The sequence below is a fragment of the Neovison vison genome, chromosome 11 (assembly GCF_020171115.1).
Source record: "Neovison vison isolate M4711 chromosome 11, ASM_NN_V1, whole genome shotgun sequence".
NCBI lineage: Eukaryota > Metazoa > Chordata > Mammalia > Carnivora > Mustelidae > Neogale > Neogale vison.
The window spans coordinates 68707426-68725905 of NC_058101.1; the positions used below are offsets into that span (position 1 = coordinate 68707426).

The 18480-nt window shown below is 55.5% G+C and overlaps 1 protein-coding gene across 10 annotated transcripts in view; it reads left to right on the plus strand.

Annotated features, from left to right (window-relative positions):
* The window catches only part of GAK (cyclin G associated kinase), a 55878-nt gene that overhangs the window by 20409 nt on the left and 16989 nt on the right, over nucleotides 1-18480 (plus strand). For all 10 annotated transcript variants that reach the window (XM_044267988.1, XM_044267989.1, XM_044267990.1 and 7 more), the window contains 9 exons: nucleotides 315-440; nucleotides 4036-4125; nucleotides 5564-5699; nucleotides 6019-6131; nucleotides 7796-7886; nucleotides 9741-9864; nucleotides 16713-16762; nucleotides 17290-17438; nucleotides 17984-18106. In XM_044267988.1, the coding sequence (XP_044123923.1) occupies nucleotides 315-440; nucleotides 4036-4125; nucleotides 5564-5699; nucleotides 6019-6131; nucleotides 7796-7886; nucleotides 9741-9864; nucleotides 16713-16762; nucleotides 17290-17438; nucleotides 17984-18106 (1002 nt within the window). The remainder of the gene's footprint in view (nucleotides 1-314; nucleotides 441-4035; nucleotides 4126-5563; nucleotides 5700-6018; nucleotides 6132-7795; nucleotides 7887-9740; nucleotides 9865-16712; nucleotides 16763-17289; nucleotides 17439-17983; nucleotides 18107-18480) is intronic.

Genomic DNA, 18480 nt, shown 5'->3' on the forward strand with positions numbered 1-18480 from the left:
GTTAAGTGATTTTAAAATGGCATGTTAATTTTTGATGTTCTAACTGTTTTAAACTTTTTTGTGTATATTATTGATTGGAGTTATCTTTGATTTGCGGTTGATTTTAACTTTTTTCCTTTTATTTTTCTGAGTTATGTGTTTTTAAAAGGTACACATACTGATTTGGATCAGAAAGAAGTTACAAAGCTGTGTTTTCCTGTTTGTGGAAGGCTCCTCACTCTGCTCTGGGGAGCCCCGTCCCGTCTCTCCAGCAACCCCCAAGCCAGGGTCTCTGCAGCCCAAGTTCATAAGGAATGTCTTCTGGGATTCTGCAGGTGGAAAATTTGTTGCTCAGTAACCAAGGGACCATCAAGCTCTGTGACTTTGGCAGTGCCACGACTATATCGCATTACCCTGACTACAGCTGGAGCGCCCAGCGGCGGGCCCTTGTAGAGGATGAGGTGAGTGGGGGGAGCTGGGGGAGGCATGGCCTGCGTCCTGGTCTGCTCCACCTGCATCTCCTTCCTGTGACGCTGTGCCCTGTGAAGACAGGCGCGTCACACCCTGGTGTTCACCTCCCAGGCCTGTCTTTGGACTGGGAAACACCGAATTTGAGGGTTATCTCATGTCTCCATCACTTATCTCATCCCAAAAGTGCTTCTTATGGCTTTTTTTTTTTTTTTTTAAGATTTGTATTTATTTATTTGACAGAGATCACAGGCAGAGAGGCAGGCAGAGAGAGAGGAGGAAGCAGGCTCCCTGCTGAGCAGAGGGCCCGATGCGGGGCTCGATCCCAGGACCCTGAGATCATGACCCGAGCCGAAGGCAGAGGCTTAACCCACTGAGCCACCCAGGCACCCCACAGCTTTTCTTTTTTTAACTGTATTTTTTTCGTATTGCGGTAAAAGACATGTGGTGTAGAACTTGTGGTCTTAACCTTTGTTAAGTTGTGTTCCAGTGGCATGAGGCATATTCATGATTGCTCGGCTGATGCCACCATCCGTTCAAAGAACCTTGTCACCATCCCAAATCCAGCTACCTAAAAAAATACATATTGGTTAAAGTTAAACCTCCGGGGCTCCTGCAGGAGACCCCAGAGGGGATTGGTGAGTGTGCCCTGAGCACGCGTGGCTGCAGGAAGGGGTGGGAGGGCTCCATGGTGTGCCCTCATTCAGAAGCCCTGGCACTGCACACTCGTGGCGGCTTCTGCTGTGACGAGCAGCTCACAGAAACTGCACACGCGGACAGAACATAGGACACCAGGAGCTACAAGGACTGATGGGGCTGGGGAGGTGCTGAGGCCGCACTGCGGGGACATCAAGGCAAGCCTACTGGGAAAGAGCCTGAGGCAGAGGCCTTGAGCCAGCATGCCACCCACTCGGCCCGTCAGGACCTGTCCTACCAGAAGCTCGCCTGGGGTCAGATCTGCACAGAGCAGCTGTTGCTTCTCCTGGAGTCCACCATTGTCTACTTTGGGCTCAGACTAGGTTGTCAGGGGTCAGGGCACAGGTTCCTAGATGGACTGTGCTCATCAAAGGAAGGGGGTCTGTCCTCTCACGCTTCATTACTCAGTTGGGAGATGGGTCCAATCACCCCAAAGCAGCACGTTCCCTCTTCTGTGTGACAATATTTATAAGACAGTTGTTCCCAGCAAAGTGCAAATGTGTGACTGTTCTCAAGCCGCTTGGCAGGGCACAGTGACTCAGAGACGTGGAAGGGGTCCCTTGGTCCCGTGTGGTGGGGGGTTGGTTTAGTAACCACCTCACACGCTCTGAGTCCTGCCCCATTCACGGACGTGAGTAGACCCTCAGAAGTGTGCGACCAACCCCCAAGTCTCATGCACCCCTATTTTGGGTGGTGGTTCCTTCCATCTTCCATCCGCGGGGCAGGGGTGTCTGCTTGCTATAAGTCTCAGCCTTTGTCCCCTCCTGACCCCACTGTGTGCTGCAGCGGCTACACACCCCACCCTGCTATAGCAGGAGCCCCCGCCCCTCATGTGCTGACCGTTTGTAGGGACTTGGGGCTCCCGTTTTTTCCATGGTTCATGGGGAATCCTAAGTTATTTTGGTGCCAAAGTGCCCCAGATTTGCTTCACACTTGGCCCTGTGTTCTTTGACACTCTCCCATCATTTTGGAGCCCTTGTCTACTTTCTGGAGCAGCAGGATATTCTGATCTCAGCAGGTGCTGATCCCGTCTAGCCTGGGCATCTGTGTTCCTCAGAGGAGGGCTGTCACCTTGGAGCGGGAGATGGTGTCACAGACCAAGCTCCAGGTGTGTGGGCACGTGTGTGCAGACCTACACATGTGTCTTTCTGTTAGAAGTCACGCCTCTGAGTCAGCACCTCCACTCTGGCCTGTCCGGTGGGCTCCCTGCCCCACCCCACATCTGTGTGTCCCTCTTTCCCAGTGAGTGGCCCAGCATCATCCCTTATGCATCCACTTGTCATTCTGCCGCACGTGCGAGAGTCCCAGTGTTGCTAGAGAACACACGTATCCTGGCGAGAATGCCGGCTCCATGTGTGCTTCTTGCATGCCCCCTCCCCCCAGTCTGCACCCCAGACCAAGGGCTTTGGATTCGGTCTCTCTCCTTCCAAGTGCTTTTGTTACTCATTTGAAATACATTTGGGTGTGTCTTTTTCAATTTTTCTTTTTTTTAACTGATAGAGTTGACCTTTTGAGCAGTCACAGGTTTGTAGAACTGAGCTGAGAGCAGGGTGCTCCCCCATCGCCCACACACTTCCCTCTTTGTCCTCCTGCAGGGATGAGCACATGGGTGTGCATCCCCAGGTCCCTGGTCCCCTTGTGCACCCCACATGCTCTTCTGGCTTCTGTCTGCTCTTTCTCCTTCATGGTCTCTCCTGGGTCCGTGCACCTGTGTCCCTCGACAGTGAGACCCTGTGCCCTTTGGCCAGAACCTTGTGCTCACCGTCAGGCTGTGTCTGATGTCCTGCTCTCTGCAGACTTAGAGACAGCAGCACACTGAGCAGCCCCTGTGTGGGTTCTCATGTGGGTGTCTCTGGAGGTGAGCCCAGATGCACAGTGGCTGGGTCTATGACTAAATCCAGATGTTGAAATCGGGGTTTTAACGGAAGCTTATCGGACACGCATACCAGCGCAGAACTGTAAGTGTGCCCCTGGGTGACGTGTCCTGTGTGGTTGCCCCTGTCACCCCTCATCTAGACTGGACGGTGCCCCCAGCTTCGCCTGCCTCGTGGTGTTCTGAGTGAATCCTTCCTGAGTGCAGGAGCGTGGTTTTCAGGAATGGCCTGCTCGAGGCCCTCAGCTGCTTTGATCATGTTCTCGTTTATCCCTGAGGAGTTGCAGGAGTTACAGGCCATGCGCATGGCCCCATATTGGCCACGGGGCTCAAGCGCCTTCAACCCACCTGAGGCCAGCCTCTGCAGGGCCTTGCTCTTGAGGAGCAGACCTGAGGGCGGGAAGCAGTTTATCGTCCTTTCCGTGTATCTGCGGAGGTCTTGGAGTCTGCGGCCTTGTGGTTGGTGTTTGTGCATACTGTGCACTGAGACCCTGTCCTCGCCGGATGTGTGGGCCTCCGCTGTGCTGTGCCGCCAGCCTCCCTCTCATTCATCCCACGTCCCACCCTGTGTACTCGGATCTCAATGTTCCTGATGTAAACACCTGGCCAACTGGGTAGATTTGGTTTAGTTCTCTCTCCCGTGAGAGAAAGTGCTTCCATAAGAACGTGTCAGAAAGCTTCTTTTGGAATAGCACATCCTCTCGCAGACATATGTGACCCAACCCACGGCCCTGGACCAGACTCCCCACGGGCCAGGCAGCTGGGACACCCACAGTGAGGGCTTGGTGTGGCCGCTCCAGCGAGCACCAAGGCGCCACAGAGCAGGCCACAGAGCAGGCGGCAGCGGGGGTGAGGAGGGAGGCAAGCGGCCAGCCGTTGCAGTGGAGCACAGTGGTGTGTCAGGAGTGTCGTTCACGGACATCCTGCAGTGTGTTCTGGAAGGCGTCACAGCAGCCATGCAGAGTAAGGAGCCGTCCTCGCGTATGGCCTTTTCTCTGAAGTGTATGTGTCTGTTTCAGATCACCAGGAACACCACACCCATGTATAGGACGCCGGAGATGGTGGACTTGTACTCGAACTTCCCAATTGGCGAGAAGCAGGACATCTGGGTGAGGCTGCGCTGTGGTGGTGCCCGGGCCACCCTGCCTGTGGGTGCGCAGGGGGCCCTCAGGCACAGAGTCCAGCCTGCTGTTCTGCTTGTGTTCCCGCCGGATCTGAGTTACGGGTGGCCGCAGCCCCCTTCCTTCGTTTTTTTCTCCCATTGCTTTCATAAGAGTCACTTGTGAGTGCCGTCAGCAGAAACGCACTGAGTAAAGTTGAGGGATGTCCGCGTTCAGCGGCATCCCACAGGGCCCTCTGGGATGCTGTGTCTGGGACATTGCTCCTGTGGCAGATCTGCTGCTTGCAGGCTGGGACTTGAACCCTCCGGATGCAAGGACATCTGCTGTCCTGGCCAGAGCCTCTTTGGAGTGGCCGTTCATGCCACTGAACTGGCCATCCCAGTCGGAGTGCTAGGCCGGTCGGGCACTGGTCAGAGTCAGTGCCAGGCCCTGATGCCTAGGTGACCCTGCTCCCTTCACCTTTCTGAAACCCTGTGGCAGTACCTTCATGGCAGGGGCATTATGCCTGACTGTGTCCCTCCTGGGGTCCAGCATCAGGGTGCAGAACTTGGGGAGTGCTGCCCTGAGTGGCCTGGGGCTGCCCCGCCTTACCTCTCTAAGACCAGGGACAGCAGCACCTCAGGCCCAGGCTGCCCCTGAGGGCTCAGAGTTCGGGCCCTGCTGTGGATGTGAGCATCTGCACCGAGTGGTGCAGAGAGCCCTTGAAGCATGGGAGTCGGTAGGATGTGTGTGAGAGCTGTTTCTCATGATAGCGCCAGCCCATGGTGTCTTCTTTCCAAACGGTCTTGATCCCAGACAGGTGCCCTCGGCATGTCTGGACTAGAGGACTCACCCGTGTGCACACGGAGCTGGACAGGGAAACGGTGTGGGTGCTGAGGGCTTGGCCTCTCCTGTGCTTCAGAGCGTGGCTTGTTCTCAGTGAGAGCAGGATGTGTGTGGGGGCCGCGCTGCCCCATTGGTCCGCCGCCTCCCTGTCATCTGTTGCTCCAGGGAGAAGCAGCAGGAGGAAGGGACAGCCCCACGGCCCTGCACATTTGCTTCCTGTGTTCCTGCTGCTGTAGCTCGTGCACTTGTTCGGCCAGTCCTTCCCACAGCTGCCCTGTCAGCCCCAGAGGCTGGCGTGGAGGACTTTAGGTTTCGATGCGAAAATAAGACGTGGTTGTTTGTTCATGACTCAGAACTTGGTAGTTCCCGCCTGAGGAGGGTGGAAAGGGGGCTGCGGCCACCCGTAACTCAGATCAGGGTGTGGCTCCATCTTCCACAGGTCAGCTGGGTCTTGACTGTCCTGGGCTGTGGATCCAGACCCCAGAACAGGCTGTACCCCTCCTCAACACCCCCACCCCCACCACTTGTGCACCCCTCCCCTCCACCCTGCCCCCCTCCACCCCCACCACCTGCACACCCCTCACCTCCGCTCTCCCCACAGGCCCTGGGCTGCATCTTGTATTTGCTGTGCTTCCGGCAGCATCCTTTTGAGGATGGAGCAAAACTTCGAATAGTCAACGGGAAGTTCTCAATTCCCCCTAATGACACCCGGTATTCCGTATTCCACGACCTCATCCGTAAGTCCCACAGGCAGGGACCTTGAGGGACACACCTTCTGTCACTTCTCAGTCCTGTCTGTCCCCTGTCTCTCGCGGCTGTGTCGTGGCCCCCTGATGGGGGCTTTTCCCCGGGCTCATCCCCCTTGTGAATTCTCGGTGCTTTGAATGGTCCATTCTGGTAACTTTGTGCCATTTTGGGGCTTTGGTCTGTGTTCTAGTTCGCTCACTCATGAAATCTGGTGTTAGTGAACGAAGGGGCTTCCAGAGTCCGTGTCCTCGGGGAGAGCAAACACTGCTGTCCCCAGCCCTGGCCCGAGCCCCCTTGCCTGTGCCCTAGGTGCCACGCTGAAGGTCAACCCCGAGGAGCGGCTCTCCATCACAGAACTGGTCAACCAGCTGCAGGAGATTGCGGCAGCCAGGAACGTCAACCCCAAGTCTCCCATCACTGAGGTAGGGGCCTTGCCAGGTGTGGCCTGTGATGCTGTGGTCCGGATGGTCTTGTGAGTGGCCCTGTCTGCTCTGGGGCAGGAGACATGGCTCCTGATCGGGCTCACGAGTGTTGGGGAGCTTTCGCAGCCTGGGGTGATCTGAGTTCCCTGAGGGAGCTTCGTACCTGAAGAGAGGTGGGCTGCTCTGTGGGGTCACAGGGATGGGGGCAGCAAACTGTGGGATGCTGGGGGTTGATGCTCAGCCTGTATCTCTTGGGCTTGTTCCCAGGCCTGGGGGCCCAGGCAGGAGGTGGAGATGTGTGCTCCCCCAAGAGTTGGCAGAGGGTTGGCTGGTGGTGTGGGGAGCTGTCTGATCGGTAGGCGAGCTGGCCTCCATGTGCACCCCTGGGACCTCACCACAGGGTGGACAGAGGTGCTGCTGGACAGACACAGCCCCTGGTGGGTGGGCCGCTGCACATCTTCTGATGTCAGTGCTTCTGGAACCTGGGATCTGCTTGTGCAAACATTGAACCCCTTTTGGAGAGTTCTTCTCTGGGCCATGCGGGCCGGGCCATGCGGGCCTGGTCATGCAATGAGCCAGTCTTCCCCATGATAAGGCAGCCTGCCACAGTGCAACAGACACAGCTCCCCTGAGACCGAGAACAGGAGCAGAGTCTGAAACCCAGGAGGAGGGCTGTAGGCAGAGGTGTACCATGTCATTAAGTAGGGGGTGTGGAAACAGGATTTTGAAAAACCATGTAGCATCTGCACATTCTTCATGACACTGCCTCAGCAATACTGAGCAGCGTTCATTAGGGTTTACAAGGTGTCATGGGAAGTGGAGGGTCCTGGTAGGGGATGTTCTGTTTCTTCCAGAGATTGGTGAAGCAGATAGAGATTCGGCGAGGAGAAGACCTGGCCCGTCTAACAGGTGTGGGCTGCCTCACACTTGGTGGGCGTGTGCATGGTTTGTAGGGGGTCTGTAGGGGATCAGCATCGACAACCTACCAGGTCACAGAGAAAGACATTTTGTCACACTCAGGAGAAGTGATGGCAAATATATCTTATTTCTTGAGCTTGCTGTAGTAAAGCTTGATCTTGGTAATATCTTGTAAAACCCCACCAGAAATTCTGAAGTGTGCTGCCAAGTACTTGTGAATAAGTGTGGAAGCTCAGGGGAGCTGAGGATCGCCCCCAGTGGGGCTTTGGGGTCACATGGTTGGGCTGTGCACCTTGCCAGGGGCTCCGAGCATCCAGCGGGCTTGGGGTCGAAGCCCCAGCCAGCACTGGCATTGGGCTCTGCTTGTGACAGACGCAGCCCCCCACCCTCCTTCTGTGGCAGCCACACTGCTGATGGAGGCCACAGGTGTGTCATCCCAAGGGTCTGCCATCCCATGTCACCGCGAGCCGGGCCTGTGGTGGGCAAGCGGGGAGCACCTGCAGAGTGGGGCAGACTCTTCAGCCGCTCCCTCCGTGTTCCGAGGCGTGTGTGCAGCCCCCTTGTCTGTGTGGTCTTTGGTTCAAGTGTGCTGCTCAGAGTTGGGAGGTTCTCCCCTTGGCTGTTCAGCACATCAGGGAGAGTTGGGTGGACGTGGTAGCAGACGCGCCTGGGGCTCACAGGTGCCCCCATCCATGAGGTTTGCTGCATCTGGGGAGGTTGACTGTTTGCACTTTGAATCACTGCAGCTCCTCGAGCAGAATGGAGGCTATGGAAATGCTGTCCCATCCCGAGGGCCAACCCTTCCTGGGGGCTCCAGCAGTGGTGGATACAGTGGAGGTGAGTAACCCCTGCCTCGTGCCCACCATTTGGCCTCTGGGGTGACCGCATCCCTACTATACATAGGGCACCCAGATCCTGCTCTCTCAGGGCTTTTGGCCTGACAGCAGGAGATGGGCTACACGTTTGGGGTCCCCAGGATTCTCTTCAGGCTTGGATTGTTTCAGACTGCCAGAACTCAGTGGAACTGGCACACTGACGGTCCAGGGAGCTGGGGAAGAATGTGAGCGTCCTCTCTCTTTGCCGTCAGGACAGCACTGGTTCTCTGCAGCATGGAAGGACAGCTGCGGGCAGCCACACAGGCATCACCACCCATTGTGTGGCTGGCTCAGTTTCCAGCCCTGTGGAGGCCTGTGGCCCCTTTGTCAGTCACTTGTTGGTGTGGCCCATGGCCCAGGTGGATGAGGGCACACCTCGAAGGTAGCGAGCAGGAGGGCAAGCCCATTAGGAGGAGAGTATGTGGGGAATAGGGCAGCCATGGTGGGAGCCGTGGGGCTGGAGGGGGCCGGAGGGCTCCGAGTGGGGGCTTTGGCTGGGAGGCATAGACACAGCTCTGGTGTTAGGAGAGGGAGAGGCAGGGCCAGTTGTTTTCCTTACAACTCTGCTCACGTTTGGTGAATGAGCCATGCTCTCCTTGACCTGAGCTCTGTGTGGCCATGCCTGGAAAAGTTCTGGAAGGCTGTGCCAGGATGTGCCCCAGTGCTCGTCCCCCAGCTCTCAGTGTTTGGGCTGTGGAAGCCATGTCCTGGCTCCTTCAGCTCTCCCATGCCCTGGACACTCTGTGTCCGTGTCCTGTGGGCCCTGGACGCCTCCCTGAACGTCCCATGTGTGGGACTGCCTCAGCTGCCATGGAGGGAGGTTCTCAGGGCACCAAGATAAGAGCCTGCCCCACACCTGTTTGCTGCACACGGAGGGGTGCTGGTGCCTGGCCAGGGCTGGGCGCAGACTGCGTGGTGAAGGGCCAGTGTAAACGTGGGCCATGTTGGCCACATCTCGGGGGCAGACCCCACAGTCTGAGAGCTGCCGGCACCTTGTCTCAGTGGGGACCAGGCTATCTGGAAGCTAGTGCTGCCACGTCAGTCATAGGCTGCTGGGGATAGAGGGTGGAGATCCTGGCAGATGACCCTCAAAGTCCACATGCGGCCTGGTCATGCTGATCTCCTTTCAAGCCAACTTCTTCCACCAGAACCCCCTTTGACAACCTTGGGGACCCTGCATCTGTAGCTACTCTGTTCACGGCCTGGCAGCTATGTCTGCAGGTGCCTGTTTGCAGTCTGGCTCCATCCTGGCCGCCCTGCCTCTGCAAATGATCGATTTCTGCCCCAGGTGTTCCCAAGGGCCAGCCGTGTGGCCTTCCTGGGGCTGGCTTGGAGCCGAGCAGGCCTCCTGGCTGCATGGCCTGCTCTGTGTTCTCCCAGCATGTTCTTCCCCACCCTTCCCTCCTCCAAGTGTCTGTGGCTTCCATGTCCCCTGACTTGTGCCCCTGCCTCTGAGCTGGAGGCTCCCTCCCTTTTGTTGGTTCCCTCAGCGTGAGTTAGTGTGATGGGGGCCTTCCAGCTGGAGTCCAGTACATGCTACAAGTGGGTTGGGGGTACGTCACAGAGGTGGGAATGGAGGGCTGTGTGTGCCCAGAGGGTCCAGCTCTTCTTCACGTTGCCCAGGTTCTGCCCTCAAGCGAACAGATGGCCCGGTTGCTGGTCTTATGCCTGCTTCTGGACATGGTGTGCTGATGGTTGGGGTTGCCAGGAGGCGGGGCTCCTTGCTGGTCCTGCTTCTCAGCTCGCATCCCTGTGGGAGCGGCATCATAGCCGGGCCTAGGCCATGCCCCAGTTGGGGACTTGTCTCTGCTTCCAGGCCTGGCGCTTGCCGAGTATGACCAGCCCTATGGTGGGCTCCTGGACATCCTGCGGGGGGGCACTGAGCGCCTCTTCACAAACATCAAGGACACCTCCTCCAAGGTCATCCAGTCCGTTGCCAAGTAAGTGAGGGCGCAGCGGGTGGGCTCTCTGTAGTGGGGATTTGCTGTCCTTGGGGTTCTGTCCCGACTCCAGACCTGGTAGGACCCGGCCCTAAGGCAGTTGGTGAGCCTGGGATGCACCGTCTGCACAGGCTCTACTGCTGGGTCCATAGACCCAGGGGATGGGCTCTACACTATGTGGTGATGGCAGCCGCTCATTGCACCGCTGCCATGGCTGGCACGGGGGCCCATGGGAGTGCCTCACATTTGGGACTGTGACCCTGTCCCCCTTGGGGGGGCGTTTTCCATGGAGACAGTGAGCCGCCTCTGCCTCCGTGTCCCCGTTGCACTGTGACAGCACACCTCAACGTTTGTGTGGTTTCTGCTCCGTGGTGTGGAGCGAGCGGGGCAGTGGGGGGGCCCGGGGATGCCTCACAGTGCAGCCCCGCTTAGTTACAGTGCTGACTTACTGGGGCTGGATAGAGTGTGTGGGTGAACAGGGTCTCCTTATGAGCGGGGTTGTTCCGGGGACTACATGTGTGCCTGGCCAGAGGCTGTCCTGTCATGCTGGATGCTAACCTGTGGCCCCTCGGCTCTGTCTCGGGAGCTCCACGGGAGTAGCAGGCTGGGTGCTGCCGAGCCCTTGTGGGCACAGGTCTCCAGCTCAGGGATGTCCCCGCCTGAGGAGGCACCTCCTTGCTGTGCCGACAGTTTCGGAGGTCTGTGGGTGCTGGGCCATGCATCTCAGCCCAGGGGTCAGGTGGTGTGTTCCTGTGGGGTCACCTCTTTGATAGTGTGGGGATGGCTTGGCCTTGTTACCCTTGTTCCTTTATTTTGTGCGATGGTCATTGTGTTGTGTGCACACTGCTGACAACGTAGGTGAAGTCATGCACACGTGGCATGAGCGTGTGCACCCTTGCCTATGGTGTGTGTGTGTTTGTGGGCATGCACGTGTGTGAGTCTTGTGCTGTGTTGGGCTGTGTAGCACGGTGCTCTCGTAGCTGACATGACCTTGTGGAATGAGAAAAGATTTGGCTAGATGTCTCACCAGACAGGGCATCCGTTCACACCTCTGTGACCCTCTGTGATGTCCGAGGTGGCAGGACAAGTCTGCACTTCTGGTGTGGGCTCTCCAGTGTCTGGTCCCTGGAATCTCAAGTCATCGGACGGGTGTGGCTTGTGTTCTGGTTACGGAGGCAGAAGGGTTGGGCTGGGAACCTGGATAGGAGGAGCTGCCAGCAACTGTCGGACTTAGCTGCCTTCTGCATGTGCTTTTCAGTGGCGCTTCTGATGACAGGAGGCCTCACTTGGTGGTGCTGTGTCATGAGCCAGGCTGCTGTCCCCTGCACTGTGTGCCGATTACAGCGCATCTTGCCTCTCGTTCTAGCGAGGGGTGTTGACGGGGTATCAGGGTGGCATCCTGGGACTGGAGGGCTCGGGAGTTGCAGCTCCCTGGGGATGACGAGCAGGGGACTGTGGGATGTGCAGGAAGCTACTCAGCCCTGCTGTCAGAAACACACATGGACTGGGGCAGACCTCCTTCCTACTGGGTTCATCAGGCAGGCCCAGCATTTCACGGTTTCTCAGTGAGACTTGGAGGGAGAGCAAATGCCAGGCCGCAGCCACACGGACATTGCCCATGGCCTCCTGTGTGGCTGAGGTGCTGGAGCCCCCGTGGGGCTGGAGGGAGGGCTGGATGCTGGGCATCTGTCTGAGCTCTTGAACGCAGTTTCGACCAACAAAGGAATATGAAGTTTTCTTTCGTGAAGGGTAGAGACAATGGTGGTGTGCTCCCAGACGGAGCCGATGTCCTGACTCATTCTAGATTTGTGCACCTGTCTTACACTGGATGTTAACGTGAGGAAATAACCCTGACAGTGCACGTCAGGCAGGCCATGCAAGCAGAATCCTGTGGGTGACTTGGGCGTGGTGGCCTGCAGACCCCAGCAGATGCACCTTGGGGCAGGGACGACACTTGGCATCATCCTCGGGTCCCGTCGAGATCAAAGCGTAGACAAGGGTAGACCAAGGCATTGCCTGGCGTTGTCAATATCAAAGGTTTCTTGAACAAGAGAAAAAGGGTCTGTTTCAGGGTCCCAAGATCACCCCCTGGGTTGGAGGTTTGCTGAAGGACACCCAGGACTTGGCACAGAGTTTTCCTCAGAGCGCTGGGAAAAGATGTGTGGGGCAGAGTCCGGGGGTGCCTGGCACAGCTTTCTGACTCCTCCCAACTCTGGAGTCACATGGGACTCCTGTGATTCCAACCCGAACCACTATAGCATAGATGACGTGTTGTTGTCCATCTGGAAATCCTCCAGAGACCCAGCTCCATGGCCTGCATTCGGCTGGGCCCAGGCATCCTCTGCCTGGCATGCACCAGGCTCCAGACTCTTGGGGGAAAGCAGGTCTGAGCATAGACCACACCTTGGTACAAGTAGTCTGGGCCCAGGGGTCCCCTCTCAGCAGTTCTGGGAACAGTGAGGGCCTCCCGAAATCTCTGGGCCATAGCCGAGAACCAGCCTGTCAAGCAGGCTTCTCTGCGAGTACATGGTTAGGCCTGTACCCGTCTTTTATCCAGGGTTCACACTTAAAGTGTGACTCAGAGAGAGTGTCTGAGAGTCAGAAGCACCCAGACTGGAGGGGAAACATCTTAGGGACCGATGGACTCAGGTTCGCAGGAGGTCTACCCAGAAACCTCGCTGGTGCTTTGTTTCGCCAGCCCACAAGCAGAAGCAGAGCTGTGGACAGGAAAAGGCAGAAGGCACCGGTCCTAGCCCTTGTCTCAGCCATGATGTTCTTGCCCGTAACTGCCGAGTGCCCGGCAGCCGTGGTGTGGATGGCAGGCACACCTCTGCCCCTTGTCGGACCTGCTGGCTGCGATCACGGAAGGAGCCCTCCAGATGCAGGCCTGTGTGGTGAGCTCCAGGCCCTCAAGAGGGTCTGGGGCCAACCCCAAGGCTCTAACATGCCGTGAGAGGGTCCATTGGAGGATGGCCTTGGTCACTGTTAGCCAGGGCCACTGAAGAGCCCTCTCTGGTGTGGGCAGAGCCCTCACGGTGGGGTGTGTGGGCCCAGTGTCCTGGGAGGCCTGTCCACGGAGGAGGCCTGCCCAGGTGGCCTATGTGTGCGAGCCTGTGACCTGGAAGCATGGGTCTCGGGGGCCTGAGCCCGAGCCTGTGGGTGTGGTCTTGCGTTGTTTCTTGCGTGTGGACACATCCTAGACCCAGAAGGACCAGGTGCCCTGAGTCCCTGACTCTACTCTCATTCCCCACCCCCAACCCACCCAGGCAGGTAGAGAGGCCAGGGCCCGTGGACGTGCACCTCTGGCCACAGGTGTTTCTCTCCTTCTGGCCTCCCTCTTCTAATCCTTCGCTCTTTTTCTGAGATTTTGTTTTTGTTTTACCAACATCATTCTGTATTGTGTGTTCCATGTACTAATTCTTTTTGTGAAAAAAGTAAATATTGGCCAAAACTTTCTCTTTGTCTGTTGCTCCTCTTGTTTGTTTTGTCCTCCAGTGGGTGCTTTCCATTTTATTAGCGAGCATGTATGAGGGAGTGGGAGGCTGGGAAGGACAGGGAGAGAGAGAACCTCAGGCTGACTCCCCATGAGCACCAAGCCCAATCAGTGCAGGACTCAATCCCGAAACCCTGAGATTATGACCTGAGCCGAAAGCAACAGTCAGACCCTCATCCGACTGAGCCCCCTGGTGCCCCTGTGTTGCCGTTAAAGGTCGGCAAGTCTGTGCTTGCCTTAGGTCTGTCAGCCTAGCCCAGGGTTTGAGCATATTTTAAGTATGTTGTAGAAGAGTTACTTAAATCTGTTGTAAATAAATTTTTGATGGTTTTATTGTTGTACATTTGGGTCTTTAACCAATTTGGATCTTACTTTGGGGATTTTTCTTGTCCCATTCTTCCCTGACAAGAGCAGCCGTTCCACTGATGCCGAAGCTGGGTGGCATTCCAGTCTTTTCTCTGGGCCCCCTTCCGCCCTCCCCAGAATATCGGCTGTTCTTGCACATCAGTTTCTTGGAATGGATTCTGGAATCCACTTGTCAAGGTGCCTGAATGGTCACTTAGGAAGCTGTTGCTTATTACCCACTTCATGATCATTTCAAATGCAGTTGGTCTGCACAGGGCTGACTGTCGCCTCCAACAGAGAGGCATCCCCAGGTCCAAGGGCTCCTTTCCTGCCCTCCTAGATGCCTGCTGGCTGCTGTCAGAGAGAGGGTGGGAGGTGCAGCGGGTGTGTGGGGCAGCAAGTCTGTGCCAGCTGTTCGGGGTGCCTCTGGCCCTGCTGTGTGTGAAGCCAGTGGGACAGACTCTGCGGCTCACTTTGCCTCATGCAGAAGGTGTCCCCCACTGCTTAGCTGAGTCTGACAAAAGCTGTAACATTAGACCTAAGCGAGTGGAGAAATACACCATGTTTATGTTTGGGGAATAAATTTTTGAAGGTGGTGTTACTCAGTCTGTAAATTTATTAATATAAATAAAAATAACTGGTATTTTTACAGATTTTGATCTTAAGGTTTGTATGTAAGTTACCCAGAATTGCCAGGAGTGTATTAAAAAAATAAGAATGGGGTGAACCCATTGTGTGTCACTTTTCCTCAAACATGAGCGCTGTCCCCATGTAGGTGAAGTGGTTGGTTATGTGGGACTCGTATAAAACCAATGAAACCTAGGAGTCTGGTTAATGAGCAGTGCTGTGACCATGGGTGTCTGTGTGGGGAAGGAAAACTTGAGTCTTCATCCAGTAACGACCAAGAACATATATCCAATTAGTTAAAAGATCTCATTGTCAACAGCAATTTTTTTAAAAGATTTTATTTATTTGTCGAGAGAGAGAGAGAGAAACAGAGAGAGAGCTCACAAGCAGTGGGGAGCGGCAGGCAGAGGGAGAAGCAGGCTCCCCGCAGAGCAGGGAGTCTGATTCGGAACTCGATCCCATGACCGTGGGATCATGTCCGGAGCCGAATGCAGACCCCAACCGACTAAGCCACCCTACCATCTCACCAACAGCAGTTTTTTGGAGAAAGTTAAAATAGGGGCAGAAGATTTTTTTACGTGTGATAAAACTACAGCAGCCATGGGAACAGTTGGTTAGTGAGCATAATTTAGAAAACCCTCTATCCATCAAAACACACTTCTTGCAAGTTTCCAGAAAGGTACAACCCCGATTGGGAGTACGTGTACTTGAGGGATGGTGTCTATTAGGTGCGGTGGGTTCAGAGACCAGAAGCGGGCACAGAAGCCGCTAACGGGACAGATTGTGAACGAACTATGAGAAGATGCTCAGCTTTGGTAGTGTTTGTAGATGCTGGAGAGCTGAGTCTTGTAATGGGCGCATGCAGACCATAGACACATGTCACTGGGTGGGTGCCTGGCATGTCTGTCCCCGCTTCCTACGCTCTGCCCAGCCTCCTGTGATCATGATTGAGCCTTTCACCGGAGCTCCGGACTCTTCTTTCCTGTTACATTTCTTTTTTTAAACTTCTTTTGCTGACTGCTTCAGAGTTCGTAGCCCATACTTCCAGCTGCTCCAGCTCTGCTCTCCCCGCAGCACCAGCTGCAATCCTCCTTGCCACCGCGGGCGCTCGTTGCCGGCCTTCAGCAGTGTGCGTACATGGCCTGCTTGCCAGATGCCCCGAGGACATTGTTATTCAGAGCAAACTGGCATCTATTAAATCAGCTAAGAACAAGAAAAGTGAAAGTTTTTTTTTACCCGGTCTTCCTCTTTGACGTTCTTCCATTCTTTATGTAGATCTAAGTTTCCCGACCAAAGTGTTTTCCTTCTCTCAGGGAAACTTCTTTTAAGGAATCTTCAAGGCAGGTCTACTGGTAACACATGCCCTCAGTGTTTGCCTGACAGAGTCTTTATTGCTCCTCACTTTGGGAGGGTAATTCACAGCGTGTAGGATTCTAGGTTTTTCTGGTGGGTTTTTTTCTCTCCACACTACGTGTTTTACTCTCTTGCTGGTGTGGTTTCTGAACAGATTGCTCCTGCATGGTGTTCTTGGAGCGTCCGGGGTCTGGGCTTTGGTGTCTGACGTTAGTTTGGGGAAATTCTCAGTCATTCTCAGCTCACATATTTCTGCCGTTTCTTCTCTTCTCTGAGTCTTGTGTTCCATCGCATGCATGATGCACCTTTGTGGCTGTCCCCCATCCTGGAGACTCTGTTCTGGATTTTGTCGGTCTTTATTCTCTTTGCTTTTCATTTTTCAAGGATTCTTTGGCTAGATCTTCCAACTCGGAGATATTTCCTCTGCTACCTTTGGGCTAATCAGCCCCTCAGAGGCATTCTTTATTTCTGCCACAGTTTTTCACTTGGTCTTAGCCAAAGGGCTGAGAAGCGATTCTGCCACAGTTTATTTTATCTCTAGCATTTCTTTTTAATCCTTTCTTGGAACCTTTATCTCTGTTCACACTGCCCCTCTGTTCTTGTCCGCCATTCACTTTGTCAGTTAGAGCCCTTACATGTTAATCATAGCTTCTTTAGTTCCTGGTCCTATCCTGGCAACGCCCCTGCCATGTCTGGTTCTGATGCCTTCTCTGTCTCTTGGAGCTCTGTTTTTGCCAGACATGATGTGCTGTCTTGTATTTTTGTTACCAGCTCCCACTGCCATATGACTTTAGAGGAGACTGGCAGTCAGTTTGCACTGGGTCTTGGCCTGTCCATCACTTGCAGTTTCTAACTTCTTGTCCACCTCTACTCTGAACACACAGGCCTGACACTGACAGGTGCACACTTGGACACACGATGTTCCCGCGAGCCGCAGCCTGAGCCCCTGCAGGACTCCCTCTGGTTAGAGTTTCATGACCTAACTCTAGAAATTTCCTGTAATAACCAAGGCTCTTCTTGTTAATTCCAGTTATGCAAAGGGAGACTTGGACATCTCTTACATCACATCCAGAATTGCTGGTATGTTTGCCTCTGTTAACTATAGGGACACGCTTCTGCTTCTTCCCTAACAATGGCTCATGGGAGGCAGGGTGTGAGTGGTGGGGAAGGAGAGGGTGCCCGTTGGGCAGCCACTCACTTACCCAAGATGGGGCCTGGGGCACTTGTTCCTCTGTCCAGTGTATCCCCAGGCCCTGCCGTGGATAGTCCCAGCATTGACCCACCTTCTCCCCTGCTCTGGAACTTTCTGGAACTTGGAGATTGTGAGGGGCATGATGCAGAGCACATTTAAAACTTGGGTCTCCAAACACCCAAACCAGAATCCAGATACTAGGAGACCCTGTTGTGCCTCAAGCTGTCCAGCCAAGCTCCCCATCCCAGAGGCACTGTCTGGAGATCCCAAGGGGTGGGTGGGGTGGCGAGGTCTGTGTTCCGTCCATTCCTGGCAGCCATTGGACTGATCAGTCAGCAGCTGTGGGGAGGTGAGGAGCAGGGGCCCCAGTGGCCAGCTGTCCTGCCTGCGGCTGACACAGGCTTTTCTCTTTCAGTGATGTCATTCCCAGCGGAAGGCGTGGAGTCAGCTATAAAGAATAACATAGAAGACGTACGGTTGTTTCTGGACTCCAAGCACCCAGGACACTATGCAGTTTACAACCTGTCCCCGAGAACGTACCGGTCCGCTAAGTTTCATAACCGGGTGGGTGGCCTGGACATTTGCTTCTCACTCCATGCAGTTTTCTTCATCGGCCTTCAGACTCACGTGTGGCATTCCCCAGCAGCAGCAGTGGCAGCAGGCGGAGCCCAGGGTTCTGGTGTGGGGGGCTTGAGTGTGGCAACATGGGGACATGGCAGGAGACGGTGGGGACAGGGGCTTTCTCTGTACGATTCCAGTCATACGGGCTTTGTTATGTCCCCTAAAATTGCCCCAATCTAGGGGGCCTTGTTGGTCCTTACCAGTGAGGCTGTGGGAGGCCACATGGTTTTCTTAATGAATGACCACAGGGGATGCAGACACTTTCATGGTATTTAGAGTGAGCCAAGCATGGGAAAGGGCAGACTCTCCAGTTTTTCTGCCAGGTTTGTGTAGCTTGGTACACATAATGGAGCAATAGAGCTCAGGAGCAGGGGCCCTGGTGGCATCTGTCCAGAGTCCGTGCCCATGGTGGGGCTCCCCCCCTACCCTATGTCTGCACCCCTAGCTGGTGCGGGGAGCCCAGGCAGAGCCAGGCCCTCTGCCTGCAGGTCTCCGAGTGTGGCTGGGCGGCCAGGCGGGCCCCAAACCTTCGCAGCCTGTACAGCGTTTGCAGGAACATGCATTCGTGGCTCCGGCAAGACCACAAGAACGTCTGCGTTGTGCACTGCATGGTGAGTGTGAGGCTGCCCCATCCCTGCCTTTCACCTTGGGGGTGTGGTGCTTGAGAACACATAAATCAGAGGAAATAACCCATGCTTTGGGGAAAATCACGATTGGCTGAGGGGGCGAGAGAAGTGAGATCCAGGGCACCGAGGAGGGAGGCCGGTGGGGCAGCTGGGGTCCTCTGCACAATTAGAGGCCTTGTCTGATAGTAGGGGAGAACCCTGGCAGGACTTGGGACACCTGCAGTGACTGCTCTCGGAGAGGCCACTGAATGCGGCCTGCTGACTTCTGGAGGGCCGGGGTCTGTTTGGGACATGCTGGGCCAGCCCGTGGACTCGTGGCAGGTCCTGTGAGGAGCAGGTTCTGCCCTGGTGTCTGCAAC